The sequence below is a fragment of the Scyliorhinus torazame genome, chromosome 29, assembly GCF_047496885.1.
Source record: "Scyliorhinus torazame isolate Kashiwa2021f chromosome 29, sScyTor2.1, whole genome shotgun sequence".
NCBI classification, from domain to species: Eukaryota; Metazoa; Chordata; class Chondrichthyes; order Carcharhiniformes; family Scyliorhinidae; genus Scyliorhinus; species Scyliorhinus torazame.
In genome coordinates, this window is record NC_092735.1 from 38,635,286 (window position 1) to 38,657,561 (window position 22,276).

At 54.9% G+C, this 22,276-nt stretch overlaps 1 protein-coding gene across 2 annotated transcripts; it reads left to right on the plus strand.

The window, feature by feature from the left end:
- Positions 1-1,188: 1,188 nt before the first annotated feature.
- On the plus strand, positions 1,189-12,631 carry mgp (matrix Gla protein). 2 transcript variants are annotated; one of them, XM_072492459.1, is made up of 4 exons: positions 1,189-1,376; positions 5,132-5,161; positions 7,230-7,299; positions 9,704-12,631. In XM_072492459.1, the coding sequence occupies exons 1-4, from the start codon at positions 1,322-1,324 to the stop codon at positions 9,906-9,908; spliced, it is 360 nt and encodes a 119-aa protein (XP_072348560.1). In that variant the 5' UTR covers positions 1,189-1,321; the 3' UTR covers positions 9,909-12,631. The 2 variants fall into 2 exon arrangements, with proteins under 2 accessions (XP_072348560.1, XP_072348559.1); XM_072492458.1 differs by having other exon boundaries at positions 1,198-1,376; positions 9,701-12,631.
- Positions 12,632-22,276: the final 9,645 nt, after the last annotated feature.

Sequence of the window (22,276 nt, forward strand, 5' to 3'; positions counted from 1 at the left end):
CACTGAGGGAGTGCTGCACTGTCAGAGGGTCAGTACTGAGGGAGTGCTGCACTGTCAGTGGGTCAGTACTGAGGGAGTGCCGCACTGTCAGAGGGTCGGTACTGAGGGAGTGCCGCACTGTCAGTGGGTCAGTACTGAGGGAGTGCTGCACTGTCAGAGGGTCAGTACTGAGGGAGCGCTGCACTGTCAGAGGGTCAGTACTGAGGGAGCGCCGCACTGTCAGAGGGTCAGTACTGAGGGAGTGCTGCACTGTCAGAGGGTCAGTACTGAGGGAGCGCTGCACTGTCAGAGGGTCAGTACTGAGGGAGCGCCGCACTGTCAGAGGGTCAGTACTGAGGGAGTGCCGCACTGTCAGAGGGTCAGTACTGAGAGAGTGCTGCACTGTCAGTGGGTCATTACTGAGGGAGTGCTGCACTGTCAGAGGGTCAGGAGTAAAGAAGGGTTTGTAAACCTAAGGCCTGTCTGTCTCTCTGTTGCTTGTTAATGATGCATTGTCACTATTTCAATCGTGAAATCGAGAGTTTCTTGTCTATCTTTCTATCTTAATGTCCGTCACTAAAACAGATTACCTGGTCATTTATTGAGTGCTGTGAGTGGGATCCTGCTGTGCATGTATTGCCTGCCATGCGGCTGTCATTGTAACCGTGACGACAATTGAAAAGTTCCTCATTGGCTCCAAGTTCCTCGGGCTGTCCCTGGGAATAGGGAAATGTGAGTCGTTCCCCCGACTTGTCCAATGTGGATTTTCTCAGTGAAATAATCAAAATGTTAAAGTGCTCCCAGATTCTCTGGTTGGTCTCACCTCCCCCGCCACCCTGAGACCCCCCCCCCCCCCCCACCCCCACCCACCCGCTCCAGCCCCTCTCTCTCTAAAAGCGGCTGTGACACTCAGTCGCTGAGTGTGGCATTCCGTGCGTTGCTGCCGAAATGAACAATATCCGAAGGAATTGTCGGAGGGCACCATCCCTGGTCCCAGTCCAAAACAAATTCACCCGCTCCGACCCAGAGCCTCACTATTCTGTGAATTCAGGACTCTGTGTTACCTGAAAAAATACTTTACCGAGGGAAGAATCTTGGAGAGAGCCAGATTGGCAACAGCTGCCGATTTCACAATCGTCCCTCTGTTGCCTGCGATCCTTTGCCAAGATGCCCACACCCCTCTCTCATCATCAGAATTCGTCAGAACTGCCTTCACTGTGTAAATAAACTCACCCTTATAACTGTCTGCGGAGTCCAGTTTTGCTCAGACACACACACACACTCACCCTCGCTGATCTTGTTGGTGTAACGGAGACACAATCAGAACACGTTTGGAAGCAAGATGAGGACCCTGGTTCTTCTGAGTGTCTGTGCTCTCGCTGCAGTCTGCACAGCAGGTAGGAACACTGCAATTACCCTTCCAAAACCTTCTCCAAATCCTCCCCAGACAACAAGAAAAGAAGTGAGCAGATTTTGTGCAGCAAATGTCTCCAGGCTTTAATCAAGATGTTGAGGGCAAGATATTAATCTGAGTTTTTCTGATGGTAAATTACGGGTCAAAGCACACAATGAGAGTTTAAATGTTGGGTTTACCCAGGCAGCTTGGCTCACTGGGTAACACCTCCAGGTGGGGGAGCGGAGTGTTAAATTCGCATTCTTGGGATTTAAGGAAGGCACGGTGATGTAGTGATTAGCACTGCTGTCTCACGGAGCCAAGGACACGGGTCCGATCCCAGCCCCGGGTCACTGCCCGTGTGGAGTTTGCACATTCTCCCCGTGTCTACGTGGGTCTCACTCCCACAACCCAAAGATGTGCAGGCTAGGTGGATTGGCCACGTTAAATTGCCCCTTAATTGGAAACAATTATTGGGTACTCTAAATTTATTTTTTTAATATTTTTTTTTAATTCCTGGGATTTAAGGACAGTATCCAGATTGACACACCATACCCGGAATTAGAGAGTGTCGCTCTGTCAGAGGGTCAGTACTGAGGGAGTGCCGCACTGTCAGAGGGTCAGTACTGAGGGAGTGCTGCACTGTCAGAGGGTCAGTACTGAGGGAGTGCCGCACTGTCAGAGGGTCAGTACTGAGGGAGTGCCGCACTGTCAGAGGGTCAGTACTGAGGGAGTGCGACACTGTCAGAGGGTCACTACTGAGGGAGTGCTGTACTGTCTGAGGGTCAGTACTGAGGGAGTGTCGCTCTGTCATAGGGTCAGTACTGAGGGAGCGCTGCACTGTCAGAGGGTCAGTACTGAGGGAGTGCCGCTCTGTCAGAGGGTCAGTACTGAGGGAGTGCCGCACTGTCAGAGGGTCAGTACTGAGGGAGTGCCGCACTGTCAGAGGGTCAGTACTGAGGGAGTGTCGCACTGTCAGAGGGACAGTACTGAGGGAGTGCGACACTGTCAGAGGGTCACTACTGAGGGAGTGCTGTACTGTCTGAGGGTCAGTACTGAGGGAGTGTCGCTCTGTCATAGGGTCAGTACTGAGGGAGCTCTGCACTGTCAGAGGGTCAGTACTGAGGTAGTGCCGCTCTGTCAGAGGGTCAGTACTGAGGGAGTTCTGCACTGTCAGAGGGTCAGTACTGAGGGAGCGCTGCACTGTCAGAGGGTCAGTACTGAGGGTGTGCCACTCTGTCAGAGGGTCAGTACTGAGGGAGTGCTGCACTGTCAGAAGGTCAGTACTGAGGGAGTGTCGCACTGTCAGAGGGTCAGTACTGAGGGAGTGCCGCACTGTCAGAGGGTCAGTACGGAGGGAGTGCCGAACTGTCAGAGGGTCAGTACTGAGGGAGTGCCGCACTGTCAGAGGGTCAGTACGGAGGGAGTGCTGCACTTTCAGAGGGTCAGTACTGAGGAAGTGCTGCTGCACTGTCAGAGGGTCAGTACTGAGGGAGTGCCGCACTGTCAGAAGGTCAGTACTGAGGTAGTTCCGCACTGCCAGAGGGTCAGTACTGATGGAGTGCTGCACTGTCAGAGGGTCAGTGCTGAGGGAGTGCTGCACTGTCGGAGGGTCAGTACTGAGGGAGTGCTGCACTGTCAGAGGGTCAGTACTGAGGGAGTGCTGCACTGTCAGAGGGTCAGTATTGAGGAAATGCCGCACTGTCAGAGGGTCAGTACTGAGGGAGTTCCGCACTGTCAGAGGGTCAGTGCTGAGGGAGTGCCGCACTGTCAGAGGGTCAGTACTGAGGTAGTTCCGCACTGCCAGAGGGTCAGTACTGAGGGAGTGCTGCACTGTCAGAGGTTCAGTGCTGAGGGAGTGCTGCACTGTCGGAGGGTCAGTACTGAGGGAGTGCTGCACTGTCAGAGGGTCAGTACTGAGGGAGTGCTGCACTGTCAGAGGGTCAGTATTGAGGAAATGCCGCACTGTCAGAGGGTCAGTACTGAGGGAGTTCCGCACTGTCAGAGGGTCAGTGCTGAGGGAGTGCCGCACTGGCAGAGGGTCAGTACTGAGGGAGTGCTGCACTGTCAGAGGGTCAGTACTGAGGGAGTGCTGCACTGTCAGAGGGTCAGTACTGAGGGAGTGCCGCACTGTCAGAGGGTCAGTACTGAGGGAGTGCTGCACTCTCAGAGGGTCAGTACTGAGGGAGAGCCGCACTGTCAGAGGGTCAGTACTGAGGGAGTGCCGCACTGTCAGAGGGTCAGTACTGAGGGAGCGCCGCACTGTCAGAGGGTCAGTACTGAGGGAGTGCCGCACTGTCAGAGGGTCAGTACTGAGGGAGTGCTGCACTGTCAGAGGGTCGGTACTGAGGGAGGGCCGCACTGTCAGAGGGTCAGTACTGAGGGAGTGCCGCACTGTCAGAGGGTCGGTACTGAGGGAGAGCCGCACTGTCAGAGGGTCAGTACTGAGGGAGTGCCGCACTGTCAGAGGGTCAGTACTGAGGGAGCGCCGCACTGTCAGAGGGTCAGTACTGAGGGAGTGCCGCACTGTCAGAGGGTCAGTACTGAGGGAGTGCTGCACTGTCAGAGGGTCGGTACTGAGGGAGGGCCGCACTGTCAGAGGGTCAGTACTGAGGGAGTGCCGCACTGTCAGAGGGTCAGTACCGAGGGAGTGCCGCACTGTCAGAGGGTCGGTACTCACTATAAGTGCAAGCCAGTGTCTTTTCAATATTTATCCATGAAAGATTCTCACCAAAACAGATGACCTATACTTCCCCAGAGTCACGGGACTAGGTTTAACTCCCCCAGCACCTAAACCTTTCTCCTTGTGTCTAATTTCAGACAAACACTTTCTTATTTTCCTGGTTGCTGGTTTTTAGGTGCGATCTGTAATAATCTGGAACTTCAGGAGGGCCAGTGATATCTTAATTAGTTGGAGCTGCTACTCTAATGCTTTGTCACTTCCATGTTTGAGTAATTTGTAAGTTTACAAGCAGCAGATTGTATAAATTACAGTGGAGGCGGTGTCTTTGGCCAAACTCTGACAGTGAGGACATTGCGAACTGTGGCTTTGTCCAATTGTTTGAATGGTGTGTGTGGGAGGTTTGGGGAAAGAGCTGTTCAGAGCAGTGCATCAGGCCAAGCGGATTATTAGTCGAGGAGGTTGCTTCGTTAGTTAGTTGGAGTTAGCTCGGCTGGTCAGTGAGTGGTTGCAGGAGGAGGGACTGGAGAGTGAGACCCCGATAGATCCCACCTCAATGGGTTAGCAACCTGAGAAGTTACAATTCGGGGTTATGGATGGAATGTATTAATGTGACCGGCCACGTGTAACCTGTTGTGTTAATGGACAGGATTTGATATGAGCATGTAAAATTCCACTCTGAGATATTTTAACCCACTGTCCTGCCAAATTCTGTTTCGCACAGCGAGACTCTCTCTGGAATGAAGCCTGCACACCCCAACAATCCAGCGTGTGGATTCAACAGCAATGTGACAACTGGGAGAGAAACCACTGAATGCACATTCCTGCCTGTCCCTCTCCCGCCCATCCCAAACCTTCAACCTATCAATCCCAGCATTAACACCTACACTGGACTGTAATCCCAGTCACAGCACTTCCCAATGATTTTAAATCCCTGGGAATTCTATCCGTTTTAATCGCTGAGATTGTTTTAGTTTCACCAGTGAAGGAACCCCAGTTTTAACAGTTCCCAGTATCCTGCTGGTTTTACTGGTTCAGTTTTGTTGATTTTGCTAACCACAGCTGTCTCCTCATTGCAGATTCATCAGAGTCGAATGAAATCGAGGACGGTAAGACGTTTTTCCCAAACACCTTCTTTGTGACAAGCTGGTTTTGTTGTGGGGACAGTGAATCTCACAGTGTCCTATACTGGCAGCAGGATCACACCTAGCACTGGAATATTGACAGTGACTTACAGTGGGGGAGGGACACTGGGGGAGCGACACTGGGGGAGGGACACTGGGGGAGGGACACTGGGAGAGGGACACTGGTGGAGTCACACTGGGAGAAGGATACTGGGGATGTGACACTGGGAGAGGGACACTGGGGGAGGGACACTGGGGAAGGACACTGGGGGAATGACACTGGGGGTGTGACACTGGGGGTGTGACACTGGGAGAGGGACACTGGACGAGGGACACTGCGGGAGTGACACTGGGGAAGGACACTGGGGAAGGACACTGGGGGAATGACACTGGGGGTGTGACACTGGGAGAGGGACACTGGGAGAGGGACACTGGGGGAGGGACACTGGGGGAGAGACACTGGGAGAGGGACACTGGGGGAGGGACACTGGGGGAGAGACACTGGGGAGGGACACTGGGGGAGGGACACTGGGGGAGGGACACTGGGAGAGGGACACTGGGGGAGAGACACTGGGGGAGGGACACTGGGGGAGGGACACTGGGGGAGGGACACTGGGGGAGAGACACTGGTGGAGGGACACTGGGGGAGGGACACAGGGGGAGAGACACTGGGGAGGGACACTGGGGGAGGGACACTGGGGGAGAGACACTGGGGGAGAGACACTGGGGGAGGGACACTGGGGGAGAGACACTGGGGGAGGGACACAGGGGGAGGGAGACTGGGGGAGAGACACTGGGGGAGGGACACTGGGGGAGGGACACTGGGAGAGGGACACTGGGGGAGGGACACTGGGAGAGGGACACTGGGAGAGGGACACTGGGGGAGTCACACTGGGAGAAGGATACTGGGGATGTGACACTGGGAGAGGGACACTGGGGGAGGGACACTGGGGGAGAGACACTGGGGGAGGGACACTGGGGGCGAGACACTGGAGAAGGACACTGGGGGAATGACACTGGGGGTGTGACACTGGGGGTGTGACACTGGGAGAGGGACACTGGGCGAGGGACACTGCGGGAGGGACACTGGGGAAGGACACTGGGGGAATGACACTGGGGTGTGACACTGGGGGAGGGACACTGGGGGAGGGACACTGGGGAAGGACACTGGGGAGTGACACTGGGGTGCGACACTGGGAGAGGGATACTGGGGAGGGACACTGGGGGAGGGACACTGGGGAGGGACACTGAGGGAGGGACACTGGGGGAGGGACACTGGGAGAAGGATACTGGGCAGGTGACACTGGGAGAGAGACACTGGGTGAGGGACACTGGGCGTGGGACACTGGGCGAGGGACACTGGGGGAGGGACACTGGGGGAGGGACACTGGGCGAGGGACACTGCGGGAGCGACAGTGGGGGAGGGACACTGGGCGAGGGACACTGCGGGAGTGACACTGGGGGAGGGACACTGGGGAGGGACACTGTGGGAGGGACACTGCGGGAGCGACACTGGGGATGGACACTGCGGGAGCGACACTGGGGGAGGGACACTGGGGGAAGGACACTGGGCGAGGGACACTGGGGGAGGGACACTGGGGGAGCGACACTGGGCGAGGGACACTGGGGGAAGGACACTGGGGGAGGGACACTGGGGGAAGGACACTGGGGGAAGGACACTGGGGGAGGGACACTGGGGGAAGGACACTGGGGGAGGGACACTGGGCGAGGGACACTGGGGGAGAGACACTGGGCGAGGGACACTGGGGGAAGGACACTGGGCGAGGGACACTGGGGGAGAGACACTGGGCGAGGGACACTGGGGGAGGGACACTGGGGGAGAGACACTGGGAGAGGGACACTGGGGAGGGACACTGGGCGAGGGACACTGGGGGAGGGACACTGGGCGAGGGACACTGGGGGAGCGACACTGGGGGAGGGACACTGGGGGAAGGACACTGGGGGAGAGTCACTGGGGGAGCGACACTGGGGTAACGGCTCTGAAATGGTGTGAATTCTGGTGCATTAACTTCACTCATCTCCATTTAATTAGTTCTGTTCCTCGGGAGGAGAGATGCAAATTCCTTTATGCGGCAGCCCAGACCCCCCAATCATTGGGACAGGTTTGTAATTTTCTTTTTTAATTTTGTCACGATCTCAAGCCTCAAATGTTACTTTCAAACATTCCACCATCGGAGCAGAAAACAAGGTAAAAACCGAGAAATAGAGTGTGCGGAGAGGTGAGGCGATAGATAAAGAGGTAAACTGTGGAAGAGTTTGGCAGCTTTAGTGGGCTGGTGTGAGGTTCCAAATGAATCCGACACGGGTTGAGTTGCTGTTCCGCTGCCAGACTCCCCGGGCGAAATTCTCCCCCAACGGCGGGATGCCCGCCGACTGGCGCCAAAGCTGGCGCAAATCAGACGGGCATCGCGCCGGCAAAAAGGTGCGGAAGTCTCCGCATCTTTGGTGGCCTAGCCCCAACATTGAGGGGCTAGGCCGACGCCGGAGGGATTTCCGCCCCGCCAGCTGGCGGAAATGGCGTTTGTTGCCCCGCCAGCTGGCGCGGAAATGCGGCGCATGCGCGGGAGCGTCAGCGGCCGCTGTCAGTTTCTCCGCGCATGCGCGGGAGCGTCAGCGGCCGCTGTCAGTTTCTCCGCGCATGCGCGGGAGCGTCAGCGGCCGCTGTCAGTTTCCCGCGCATGCGCAGTGGGGAGAGTCTCTTCCGCCTCCGCCATGGTGGAGGCCGTAGCGGAGGCGGAAGGGAAAGAGTGCCCCCACGGCACAGGCCCGCCCGCGGATCGGTGGGCCCCGATCGCGGGCCAGGCCACCGTGGGGGCACCCCCCGGGGTCAGATCGCCCCGCGCCCCCCCCCAGGACCCCGGAGCCCGCCCACGCCGCCTGGTCCCGCCGGTAAATACCAGGTTTGATTTACGCCGGCGGGACAGGCAGTTTCTGGGCGGGACTTCGGCCCATCCGGGCCGGAGAATCCAGCGGGGGGTCCCGCCAACCGGCGCGGCTGGATTCCCGCCCCCGCCCAATCTCCGGGAGCGGAGACTTCGGCGGGGGCGGGGGCGGGATTCACGGCGGCCAACGGCCATTCTCCGACCCGGCGGGGGGTCGGAGAATGACGCCCCCCGTCTCCTCGGCCGCCTCGTGTTTGATCTGAATTTGGTGGGGCAGAGTGCAGTCCGAGCTGAAAACCCTGACGTCCTGTAACGAGAGAGTCCCCGGGCCGGCTGGCGAGGATGGGGGCATCGCCCGTGCAGAGGGTGAGGTGGGGGCGCCGGGCAAACTTCAGAACCCTCAACACAAGCACCGAGGAGGAGTCACAGCTTTCACTCGTACCCTCCCACCTCAGAGAAATTAACTGGTGACACAACTGCTGGATCTGCAAAGGCAGAGTGAGCGTCAGGAAGGAGTCACAGCCTTCATCCTCGGAATGCAAGGCCGACTGGAGGAGACCCACCGTCTTCTGGCTGAGGAGAGGGGCCTTCGCTGCTACACAGAGGTCAACAGGGCGAGGGTGGCAGCCAGAGCGGAGACCTTGGCCCAGGACATGCACTCCATGGCGGGAGGGGGGGGGGGGGGTGTCTGCACTATTGCTGAGGGCATTAGCTCCATGATGTAGGGCTTAAACCCCACAGTGTAGGCACTGGTGAGAATCCAGGGAGATTCTTCACCAAGGGAGTGGGGAGAATATGGGACTCGCTCCCACAGGGAGGGGGGAGAATGTGGGACTCGCTCCCACAGGGAGTGGGGGAGAATGTGGGACTCGCTCCCACAGGGAGTGGGGAGAATGTGGGACTCACTCCCACAGGGAGTTGGAGAGAATGTGGGACTCGCTCCCACAGGGAGTGGGGGGGAATGTGGAACTCGCTCCCACAGGGAGTGGGGAGAATGTGGGACTCGCTCCCACAGGGAATGGGGGAGAATGTGGGACTCTCTCCCACAGGGAGTGGGGAGAATGTGGGACTCGCTCCCACAGGGAGTGGGGGAGAATGTGGGACTCGCTCCCACAGGGAATGGGGGAGAATGTGGGACTCTCTCCCACAGGGAGTGGGGAGAATGTGGGACTCGCTCCCACAAGGAGTGGGGGAGAATGTGGGACTCTCTCCCACGGGGAGTGGGGGAGAATGTGGGACTCGCTCCCACAGGGAGTTGGAGAGGTGAATAGAATCAACACATTTCAGAGAATCAGGAGTAGGATATAGGACAGGAAAGTCGGGTTCGATGGGGAGGGTTAGTGGCGCTGCGTTGAGGGGCTGAAGTCCTACCCCTGCTCCTATTTCTAACGTTCTCTAGGGGGAACTAGATATGCACATGAAGAAGACGGGGGGGGGGGGGGGGGGGGATACTGACGGAGTGAAATGATGTAAAGAGAAGGAGAAGGTTCATGTGGTGCCTCGACCTGAGCAATGGGGCAAAGGGGGCGTTGTCTGTGCCGTCAATGCTGGGAATCTCTGAATCTCTGCAAGATGTTACATTAAATGAGGAGAACTGATTATTTGTGATGTATTCCGGCAGCAGGGTCCGATACAAGTCTCCGCGCGAGAGGACAAGGGAAGTGTGCGAGGAGCACCGGCCTTGTGGGCGTCTGGCAAGACAGGTGGGGATGAAACAGGCCTATGGCAAATACTTTGGTGTCAGGAGACAGCACCCCAGTGGCTATGAGGGAATGAGGCCCAGGAGACACCGACAAACTCGCTACAGGAATCGTCACTACAGATTTTAAGCATTGTTGTCAACGATTCGCCAAAACACACAATAAAAATAAAATCTGCAATTAGCAGGATAATGTTACCTGGGATAAGAGTCAGGGAAGCCCCCAGTAAGTAAAGGCCAAAATTTAAGTCATCTTCTGAAAATTCCAATCTGACTGGATTCATGAGAATGTGTTTCCCCTGCCTTAACCTCCGACCCTGAAGGCACTGGTTGGTATTGGTTAACATATTCACTCGGTTCGGCCTAGCAGCTCTGGTCTTGAATACTTCAAACTGACACCGAGGCTAAATCCAGTCCCACCACTCACCAACCTAAATTTACCTAATTGACATGGGGGCTGACACCCACTCCCCTACCCACCCCCCCCACCCCCATCTCAAATCCGTCATCACTCACACACACCCCAAAACCACATACACCCGCCTCAGCCCTAATCCAAACCCCATTTCCGACACCCCTAAGGCTCATCGCCCTGCTCCCCCTGCCTTGACCAAACCACACTCACCATCCCCAAAACCCCGTCACACCAGCTACCCACCCAAAGCACCACCCACGTGACCATGCATCCCAATGGTAAAATAGCACAGAAGGTCAGATTGAGTGTGTTGGAGATGGAGGTTCACTCACTGGGAGTGAGAGGGTTAGAGGGTTCAGTTCGCACTGGGAGTGAGTGTGTTAGAGACGGGGTTCAGCTCACACTGGAAGTGAGTGTGTTAGAGACAGGGTTCAGCTCACACTGGTAGTGAGTGTGTTAGAGACAGGGATCAGCTCACACTGGGAGTGAGTGTGTTAGAGACAGGGTTCAGCTCACACTGGTAGTGAGTGTGTTAGAGACAGGGATCAGCTCACACTGGGAGTGAGTGTGATAGAGACAGGGATCAGCTCACACTGGAAGTGAGTGTGTTAGAGACAGGTTTCAGCTCACACTGGGAGTGAGTGTGTTAGAGACAGGGTTCAGCTCACACTGGAAGTGAGTGTGTGAGAGACAGGGTTCAGCTCACACTGGGAGTGAGTGTTTTATAGACAGGGTTCACTCACTGGGAGTGAGTGTGTTAGAGACAGGGTTCAGCTCACACTGGGAGTGAGTGTGTTAGAGACAGGTTTCAGCTCACACTGGGAGTGAGTGTGATAGAGACAGGGCTCACTCACTGGTAGTGAGTGTGTTAGAGACAGGGTTCAGCTCACACTGGGAGTGAGTGTGATAGAGACAGGGCTCACTCACTGGGAGTGAGTGTATTGTAGACAGGGTTCAGCTCACACTGGGAGTGAGTGTTTTATAGACAGGGTTCACTCACTGGAAGTGAGTGTGTTAGAGACAGGGTTCAGCTCACACTGGTAGTGAGTGTGTTAGAGACAGGGATCAGCTCACACTGGGAGTGAGTGTGTTAGAGACAGGGATCAGCTCACACTGGGAGTGAGTGTGTGTCATGGAGAGAAAGATTGTTGAGATTCTGTAGTGAGTGTGCAGGGGAAGGAGGCAAAATCTCATCCCTTCATTGGGCTACAGATTTTGTTAAATCCTCCTGACGGTCAGTCGGGTCACTGAATTGACCCTGTTAGCTGTTAGACCAGCCTCAGGTTAAGGATTATGGTGGTGTGGGCATTAAGTTACTGGTGTGATATTCTACCGTTTCTTCACTCAAACCCCATCAGGGCAAATTGTGAATACAAATGGAGTTTGAAAACCAATGTTCTTTCGGGAAGGCTACAGTAAGACACACTTTCACAGACTTTGTTCAAAACACAAAAGCATTTCTGAACTGTAGCAGCCGTACAGCTGCACCCAGCTCGATACTTGTCTCCTGCCTAAGAGAGGACACCACCCCTTGGGGGATTACTCACTCGGAGTCCCAATTGGTTCCCCAAGCCAGGTGACCCATACTCTGCTGTGTTGACCTGAAAGTGACAATCCTTGCAAATCGCCACAGATACCGACTGTCCTGACCCTGTGTGTGCCTAGGTGTAATTCCAGTCCCACTCCAGCATGGTTAATTCGAAAGTGATGTGTTAAATGTTTGCGTTAAAGTGGAGAATGAGGTTGAAATTCAATCGCTGCCTGTTCTCCGCTGGTTTGGGACAGGCCCTGTCTATTCCCTGTGGCTACTGTGCTGTAAGTCAACCACATTCATCCCATTATAGAATTATAGAATTCCTACAGTGCAAAAGGAAGCCATTCGGGCCATCGGGTCTGCACCCACCTTCTGAAAGAGCACCCCACCCAGGCCCAATCCCCCACCCTATCCCAGTAACCCCACCTAACCTGCACATTTTAGGACATTTTGTACATGAGAATGGGTCTGTCTTCAACACAGAGAGATATCAGGAACTGAGAGCCAGTGATGAGGTTATGTTTTGGGGAGGGGGGGGGGTACAGTTTAGACCCTCCTATTCCCCCCACACACCACAGAGTGGTATCTGTCCCAAATCTGTTAATAAATTTAGCGTCACATTCCCAGATAATAGTGACCCCAGAGCAGAGACACATTGGGCTCCCTCTTCCCAGTAACAATATCCTTCTTGCTAAATACCTGTAATCGAAGTCGCCTGGAGTATATCAGCAGAGAGAATCCGATAGACGGCAAGTATATAAGCCTTGTAAATAAAGCCTGGCAACACAACTCTCCTACTGCTTATCAATGACTGCCTAAAGCTTCCAATCTAATCATTATTTGCACAGCCATGGAAATCTGCAATGGCATTTACAGAAATATATAATAAAAAATATTGAAACTCTTTCTTCTGTGCTTGGCTTCAATGTTGTACTGATTTTATTGTATTGCCTATCTCGCCTCTCCCTGATCACAAACCTCTCAACGTTCTCAAGTCGGCTGAATGTCAAAATCTGTCAACATTTACTCAGCTACAGGGGTTAGCACTGCTGCCTCACGGCGCCGAGGTCCCGGGTTCGATCCCGGCTCTGGGTCACTGTCCGTGTGGAGTTTGCACATTCCCCCCGTGTCTGTGTGGGTCCCACCCCCACAACACAAAGATGTGCAGGGTAGGTGGATTGGCCACGCTAAATTACCCCTTAATTGGAAAAATAAATAATTGCGTACTCTAAATTTCTAAAAAAACATTTACTCAGCTCCCTCCCCCTCACAAAGCTACGCGGATCCAGCGGATACTGATCCCGACAGACCCTGGATGGAAGGCCGTCCCACAGCCTGTGTTGAGGTGGGAGGGTTGCGGGGGGGAGGGGGGGGACAGACAGGAAGCTGTCCTGCCGGAATGCCTTAGTGTGCGGATGTTTCACAAGAACAACACTGAACTGGCTTAGCACACACACACGTGGAAGATAGTCACTCAAGTGAGATGCAGGTGGGAGCGCTGGTGCCTGAGGACATGGACAGGTGTGTCAGCTCACAATGTAGCCCCTTGAGTTGGAAGCCTGAGCTGAGGGAACTGGGTCCATAGTCACCGGCAGCTCCTGCCCACCTACTGTGAGGAGCCAGCACGTGGAGAACTGCGGGCAGCCTCCCATGATCCGGATGAGACAGCTGGGACATCACACTGCAAATGGAGGGATTAGTTAACCGAATATTGTAGCTACACAGCAGGAGTGTGAGTTTGGACAATTACCCCATCTCAATAAATTAGTAACTCCTGGTAGTAGTGACACTCACTCCTGGAGCGGAGTGACTCTCACTCCTGGAGCAGAGTGACTCTCACTCCTGGAGCGGAGTGACTCTCTCTCCTGGAGCGGAGTGACTCTCTCTCCTGGAGCGGAGTGACGCTCACTCCTGGAGCGGAGTGACTCTCACTCCTGGAGCGGAGTGACGCTCACTCCTGGAGCAGAGTGACTCTCACTCCTGGAGCGGAGTGACGCTCACTCCTGGAGCAGAGTGACTCTGACTCCTGGAGCGGAGTGACTCTAACTCCTGGAGCGGAGTGACTCTCACTCCTGGAGCGGAGTGACTCTCACTCCTGGAGCGGAGTGACTCTCACTCCTGGAGCGGAGTGACGCTCACTCCTGGAGCGGAGTGACTCTCACTCCTGGAGCGGAGTGACGCTCACTCCTGGAGCGGAGTGACGCTCACTCCTGGAGCGGAGTGACTCTCACTCCTGGAGCGGAGTGACTCTCACTCCTGGAGCAGAGTGACTGTCAGCGGAGTGATACAAGCTCCAGGAATCAGTGTGCTGTGTGGTTGGAGAGAAAGTTACAGCTGGTATGCACCTGCTGACTTGTCCATCCTGGTGATAAAGGTCTTGGGTTTGGAAGGTGCTGTCGAAGGAACCTCAGTGAGTTGCTGCAGTGCATCTTGTAGATGGTACACACGGCTGCCACTGTGCGTCGGTGGGGTGTATATTTGTTGAAGGGGTGCCAATAAAGTGGGCTGCTTTGTCCTGGATGGTGTGGAGTTTCTCGAGTGCTTACCCCCATCCAGGCAAATGGAGAGTATTCCATCACATTCCTGACTTGTGTCTTGTCGATGATGGACAGGCTTTGGTGAGTCAGGAGGTGAGTTACTCACCGTAGGATTCCCAGCCTCTGACCTGCTCTTGTAGTCCCAGTATTAATGTGGCTGGGTCCGGTTCAGTTTCTGATCAATGGTCACCCCCAGGATGTTGATAGTGGGAGATTCAGTGATGGTGATGCCATTGAATGTCATGGGGAGATGGTTAGATTCTCCCTTGTTGGAGATGGTTATTGACTAGCACTTGTTTGGGGCAAATCTTACTTACCACTTACCACCTCAAGCCTGAATATTGTCCCGGTCTTGCTGCATTTGGACACGGACTGCTTCAGTTTCTGAGGAGTTGTGAATGTGTAAACATTATGCAATCATCAGCCAACATCCCTATTTCTGATCTCAGGATGGAACAACTGAATATGATTGACCCTCAGGCCCTACCCATGGAACTCCCTCAGCGATGTCCCACAGAAAACCCTGCAGGTGATTGGCCCCAAACATCCAAAACATTGTTCCCGGTATGATGTACCAATGGAGAGTTATATCCGAATTCCTTTGAATTTAATTTTGTTCAGGCGCCTTGATGCTACATTCAGTCAAATGCTACCTTGTTGACATGGGAAAACGGTGCAGCTGTCAATCATCCTGGGGTCAGTGCAGCTGTCAATCATCTTGGGGTCGGTGCAGCTGTCAATCACTCTGCGGGTCAGTGCAGCTGTCAATCATCCAGGGGTCAGTGCAGCTGTCAATCATCCTGGGGTCAGTGCAGCTGTCAATCATCCTGGGGTCAGTGCAGCTGTCAATCACTCTGGGGGTCAGTGCAGCTGTCAATCATCCAGGGGTCAGTGCAGCTGTCAATCATCCTGGGGTCAGTGCAGCTGTCAATCATCCTGGGGTCAGTGCAGCTGTCAATCATCCTGGGGTCAGTGCAGCTGTCAATCATCCTGGGGTCAGTGCAGCTGTCAATCATCCTGGGGTCAGTGCAGCTGTCAATCATCCTGGGGTCAGTGCAGCTGTCAATCATTCCGGGGTCAGTGCAGCTGTCAATCACTCTGGGGGTCAGTGCAGCTGTCAATCAATCCGGGGTCAGTGCAGCTGTCAATCAATCCAGTGGTCGGTGCAGCTGTCAATCACTCTGGGGGTCAGTGCAGCTGTCAAACACTCTGGGGTCAGTGCAGCTGTCAATCAATCCAGTGGTCGGTGCAGCTGTCAATCACTCTGGGGGTCAGTGCAGCTGTCAATCATTCCGGGGTCAGTGCAGCTGTCAATCACTCCGGGGTCAGTGCAGCTGTCAATCATTCTGGGGTCAGTGCAGCTGTCAATCATTCTGGGGTCAGTGCAGCTGTCAATCACTCCGGGAACAGTGCAGCTGTCAATTATTCTGAGGGTCAGTGCAGCTGTCAATCATTCCGGGGTCAGTGCAGCTGTCAATCACTCTGTGGGTTAGTGCAGCTGTCAATCATTCCGGGGACAGTGCAGCTGTCAATCATTCTGAGGGTCAGTGCAGCTGTCAATCATTCTGGGGGTCAGTGCAGCTGTCAATCATTCTGGGGTCAGTGCAGCTGTCAATCACTCTGTGAGTCAGTGCAGCTGTCAATCATTCTGAGGGTCAGTGCAGCTGTCAATCATTCTGGGGGTCAGTGCAGCTGTCAATCATTCAGGGGTCAGTGCAGCTGTCAATCACTCCAGGGGTCAGTGCAACTGTCAATCACTCCAGGGGTCAGTGCAGCTGTCAATCATTCTGGGGTCAGTGCAGCTGTCAATCATCCTGCGGTCAGTGCAGCTGTCAATCACTCTGGGGGTCAGTGCAGCTGTCAATCATCCAGGGGTCAGTGCAGCTGTCAATCATGCTGGGGTCAGTGCAGCTGTCAATCATCCTGGGGTCAGTGCAGCTGTCACTCATCCTGGGGTCAGTGCAGCTGTCAATCATCCTGGGGTCAGTGCAGCTGTCAATCATCCTGGGGTCAGTGCAGCTGTCAATCACTCTGGGGGTCAGTGCAGCTGTCAATCATCCAGGGGCCAGTGCAGCTGTGAATCATCCAGGGGTCAGTGCAGCTGTCAATCATCCTGGGGTCAGTGCAGCTGTCAATCATCCTGGTGTCAGTGCAGCTGTCAATCATCCTGGGGTCAGTGCAGCTGTCAATCATTCCAGAGTCAGTGCAGCTGTCAATCATTCTGAGGGTCAGTGCAGCTGTCAATCACTCTGGGGGTCAGTGCAGCTGTCAATCAATCCAGTGGTCGGTGCAGCTGTCAATCACTCTGGGGGTCAGAGCAGCTGTCAATCACTCTGGGGTCAGTGCAGCTGTCAATCAATCCAGTGGTCGGTGCAGCTGTCAATCACTCTGGGGGGCAGTGCAGCTGTCAATCACTCTGGGGGTCAGTGCAGCTGTCAATCATTCCGGGGTCAGTGCAGCTGTCAATCACTCCGGGGTCAGTGCAGCTGTCAATCATTCTGGGGTCAGTGCAGCTGTCAATCATTCTGGGGTGAGTGCAGCTGTCAATCACTCTGGGATCAGTGCAGCTGTCAATCATTCCGGGGACAGTGCAGCTGTCAATCATTCTGAGGGTCAGTGCAGCTGTCAATCATTCCGGGGTCAGTGCAGCTGTCAATCACTCTGTGGGTCAGTGCAGCTGTCAATCATTCCGGGGACAGTGCAGCTGTCAATCATTCTGAGGGTCAGTGCAGCTGTCAATCATTCTGGGGTCAGTGCAGCTGTCAATCACTCTGTGGGTCAGTGCAGCTGTCAATCATTCTGAGGGTCAGTGCAGCTGTCAATCATTCTGGGGGTCAGTGCAGCTGTCAATCAATCTGGGGTCAGTGCAGCTGTCAATCACTCCAGGGGTCAGTGCAGCTGTCAACAATTCTGGGGTCAGTGCAGCTGTCAATCATTCTGGGGTCAGTGCAGCTGTCAATCACTCCAGGGGTCAGTGCAGCTGTCAATCAATCCAGGGGTCGGTGCAGCTGTCAATCATTCTGGGGGTCGGTGCAGCTGTCAATCACTCTGGATGTCGGTGCAGCTGTCAATCACTCGGGGGGGCGGGTCTGTGCAGCTATCAATCATTCTGGGGTCAGTGCAGCTGTCAATCACGCCAGGGGTCAGTGCAGCTGTCAATCATTCTGGGGTCAGTGCTGCTGTCAATCACTCCAGGGGTCGGTGCAGCTGTCAATCAATCCAGGGGTCGGTGCAGCTGTCAATCATTCTGGGGGTCAGTGCAGCTGTCAATCACTCCGGGGTCAGTGCAGCTGTCAATCATTCTGGGGGTCAGTGCAGCTGTCAATCATTCTGGGGGTCAGTGCAACTGTCAATCACTCTGGGGGTCAGTGCAGCTGTCAATCATTCCGGGGACAGTGCAGCTATCAATCACTCCAGGGGTCAGTGCAGCTGTCAATCATTCTAAGGGTCAGTTCAGCTGTCAATCATTCTGGTGGTCAGTGCAGCTGTCAATCATTCTGCGGATCATTGCAGCTGTCAATCATTCCAGGGGTCGGTGCAGCTGTCAATCACTCCAGGGGTCAGTGCAGCTGTCAATCACTCTGGAGGTCAGTGCAGCTGTCAATCATTCTCGGGGTCAGTGCAGCTGTCAATCATTCTGAGGGTCAGTGCAGCTGTCAATCACTCTGGGGGTCAGTGCAGCTGTCAATCACTCCAGGGGTCAGTACAGCTGTCAATCAGTCCGGGGTCAGTGCAGCTGTCAATCATTCTGAGAGTCAGTTCAGCTGTCAATCATTCTGGGGGTCAGTGCAGCTGTCAATCATTCTGCGGATCATTTCAGCTGTCAATCATTCCAGGGGTCGGTGCAGCTGTCAATCACTCCGGGGTCAGTGCAGCTGTCAATCACTCTGGGGGTCAGTGCAGCTGTCAATCACTCTGGGGATCAGTGCAGCTGTCAATCACTCCAGGGGTCAGTGCAGCTGTCAATCACTCTGGGGGTCAGTGCAGCTGTCAATCACTCCAGGGGTCGGTGCAGCTGTCAATCATTCTGGGGGTCAGGGCAGCTGTCAGTCACTCCGGGGACAGTGCAGCTGTCAATCATTCTGGGGGTCAGTGCAGCTGTCAATCACTCTGGGGGTCAGTGCATCTGTCAATCACTGCAGGGGTCGGAGCAGCTGTCAATCATTCTGGGGGTCAGTGCAGCTGTCAGTCACTCCGGGGTCAGTGCACCTGTCAATCACTCCGGGTGTCAGTGCAGCTGTCAATCACTCCAGGGGTCAGTGCAGCTATCAATCACTCCAGGGGTCAGTGCAGCTGTCAATCATTCTGGGGGTCACTGCAGCTGTCAATCACTCCGGGGGTCAGTGCAGCTGTCAATCACTCTGGGGTCAGTGCAGCTGTCAATCACTCTGGGGGTCAGTGCAGCTGTCAATCACTCTGGGGTCAGTGCAGCTGTCAATCACTCTGGGGGTCAGTGCAGCTGTCAATCAGTCCGGGGTCAGTGCAGCTGTCAACAATTCTGGGGGTCAGTGCAGCTGTCAATCATTCTGAGGGTCTGCGCAGCTGTCAATCATTCTGAGGGTCAGCGCAGCTGTCAATCATTCTGAGGGTCAGCGCAACTGTCAATCATTCTGGGGGTCAGTGCAGCTGTCCGTCACTCCGGGGTTAGTGCAGCTGTCAATCATTCTGAAGGTCAGTGCAGCTGTCAGTCACTCCACGGGATCGGTGCAGCTGTCAGTCACTCCGGGGTCAGTGCAGCTGTCAATCATTCTGACGGTCAGTGCAGCTGTCAATCACTCTGGGGGTCAGTGCAGCTGTCAATCATTCTGAGGGTCAGTTCAGCTGTCAATCATTCTGGGGGTCAGTTCAGCTGTCAATCATTCTGGGGGTCAGTGCAGCTGTCAATCATTCTGAGGGTCAGTTCAGCTGTCAATCATTCTGGGGGTCAGTGCAGCTGTCAGTCACTCCGGGGTCAGTGCAGCTGTCAATCATTCTGAGGGTCAGTTCAGCTGTCAATCATTCTGGGGGTCAGTGCAGCTGTCAATCATTCTGCGGATCATTGCAGCTGTCAATCATTCCAGGGGTCGGTGCAGCTGTCAATCACTCCGGGGTCAGTGCAGCTGTCAATCACTCTGGGGGTCAGTGCAGCTGTCAATCACTCTGGGGATCAGTGCAGCTGTCAATCACTCCAGGGGTCAGTGCAGCTGTCAATCACTCTGGGGGTCAGTGCAGCTGTCAATCACTCCAGGGGTCAGTGCAGCTGTCAATCATTCTGGGGGTCAGTGCAGCTGTCAATCATTCTGGAGGTCAGTGCAGCTGTCAATCATTCTGATGGTCAGTGCAGCTGTCAATCATTCTGGGGGTCAGTGCAGCTGTCAGTCACTCTGGGGGTCAGTGCAGCTGTCAGTCACTCTGGTGTCAGTGCAGCTGTCAATCACTCCAGGAGTCAGTGCAGCTGTCAATCACTCTGGGTGTCAGTGCAGCTGTCAATCACTCCGGGGTCAGTGCAGCTGTCAATCATTCTGGGGGTCAGTGCAGCTGTCAATCACTCTGCGGGTCGGTGCAGCTGTCAATCACTCTGGGGGTCAGTGCAGCTGTCAATCACTCCGGGGTCAGTGCAGCTGTCAATCATTCTGAGGGTCAGTGAAGCTGTCAATCAATCTGGGGTCAGTGCAGATGTCAATCACTCTGGGGGTCAGTGCAGCTGTCAGTCACTCTGGGGGTCAGTGCAGCTGGCAATCATTCTGGGGGTCAGTGCAGCTGTTAATCATTCCGGGGGTCAGTGCAGCTGTCAATCACTCTGCGGGTCGGTGCAGCTGTCAATCAATCTGCGGGTCAGTGCAGCTGTCAATCACTCTGCGGGTCAATGCAGCTGTCAATCATTCCGGGGTCAGTGCAGCTGTCAGTCACTCTGGGGGTCAGTGCAGCTGTCAATCATTCTGGGGGTCAGTGCAGCTGTCAATCACTCCAGGGGTCAGTGCAGCTGTCAATCATTCTGGGGGTCAGTGCAGCTGTCTATCATTCTGGGGGTCAGTGCAGTTGTCAATCATTCTGGAGGTCAGTGCAGCTGTCAATCATTCTGGTGGTCAGTGCAGCTGTCAATCATTCTGGGGGTCAGTGCAGCTGTCAGTCACTCTGGGGGTCAGTGCAGCTGTCAGTCACTCTGGTGTCAGTGCAGCTGTCAATCACTCTGGGGTCAGTGCAGCTGTCAATCACTCTGGGTGTCAGTGCAGCTGTCAATCACTCCGGGGTCAGTGCAGCTGTCAATCATTCTGGGGGTCAGTGCAGCTGTCAATCACTCTGCGGGTCGGTGCAGCTGTCAATCACTCTGGGGGTCAGTGCAGCTGTCAATCACTCCGGGGTCAGTGCAGCTGTCAATCATTCTGAGGGTCAGTGAAGCTGTCAATCAATCTGGGGTCAGTGCAGATGTCAATCACTCTGGGGGTCAGTGCAGCTGTCAGTCACTCTGGGGGTCAGTGCAGCTGGCAATCATTCTGGGGGTCAGTGCAGCTGTTAATCATTCCGGGGGTCAGTGCAGCTGTCAATCACTCTGCGGGTCGGTGCAGCTGTCAATCAATCTGCGGGTCAGTGCAGCTGTCAATCACTCTGCGGGTCAATGCAGCTGTCAATCATTCCGGGGTCAGTGCAGCTGTCAGTCACTCTGGGGGTCAGTGCAGCTGTCAATCATTCTGGGGGTCAGTGCAGCTGTCAATCACTCCAGGGGTCAATGCAGCTGTCAATCATTCTGGGGGTCAGTGCAGCTGTCAATCACTCTGCGGGTCAATGCAGCTGTCAATCATTCTGGGGGTCACTGCAGCTGTCAATCACTCTGGGGTCAGTGCAGCTGTCAATCACTCTGCGGGTCAGTGCAGCTGTCAATCACTCTGCGGGTCAGTGCAGCTGTCAATCACTCTGCGGGTCAGTGCAGCTGTCAATCACTCTGCGGGTCAGTGCAGCTGTCAATCACTCTGCGGGTCAGGGCAGCTGTCAATCACTCCGGGGTCAGTGCAGCTGTCAATCATCCTGGGGTCAGTGCAGCTGTCAATCATCCAGGGGTCAGTGCAGCTGTCAATCACTCCGGGGTCAGTGCAGCTGTCAATCATTCTGGGGGTCAGTGCAGCTGTCAATCATTCTGGGGGTCAGTGCAGCTGTCAATCACTCTGCGGGTCAGGGCAGCTGTCAATCACTCTGGGGGTCAGTGCAGCTGTCAATCAATCCAGGGGTCGGAGCAGCTGTCAATCACTCCAGGGGTCAGTGCAGCTGTCAATCACTCTGGGGTCAGTGCAGCTGTCAATCACTCCAGGGGTTGGTGCAGCTGTCAATCATTCTGGGGTAGGTGCAGCTGTCAATCATTCTGAGGTCAGTGCAGCTGTCAATCACTCTGGGGTCAGTGCAGCTGTCAATCATTCTGGGGGTCAGTGCAGCTGTCAATCATTCTGGGGTCAGTGCAGCTGTCAATCATTCTGAGGTCAGTGCAGCTGTCAATCATTCTGCGGTCGGTGCAGCTGTCAATCATTCTGGGGGTCAGTGCAGCTGTCAATCATTCTGGGGTCAGTGCAGCTGTCAATCATTCTGAGGTCAGTGCAGCTGTCAATCATTCTGAGGTCGGTGCAGCTGTCAATCATTCTGAGGTCGGTGCAGCTGTCAATCATTCTGAGGTCGGTGCAGCTGTCAATCATTCTGCGGGTCGGTGCAGCTTTCAATCACTCCAGGGGTCAGTGCAGCTGTCAATCACTCTGGGGTCAGTGCAGCTGTCAATCAATCTGCGGGTCAGTGCAGCTGTCAATCATTCTGGGGGTCAGTGCAGCTGTCAATCATTCTGAGGGTCAGTGCAGCTGTCAATCATTCTGAGGGTCAGTGCAGCTGTCAATCACTCTGAGGGTCAGTGCAGCTGTCAATCATTCTGAGGGTCAGTGCAGCTGTCAATCACTCTGAGGGTCAGTGCAGCTGTCAATCATCCTGGGGTCAGTGCAGCTGTCAATCATTCTGGGGGTCAGTGCAGCTGTCAATCATTCTGAGGGTCAGTGCAGCTG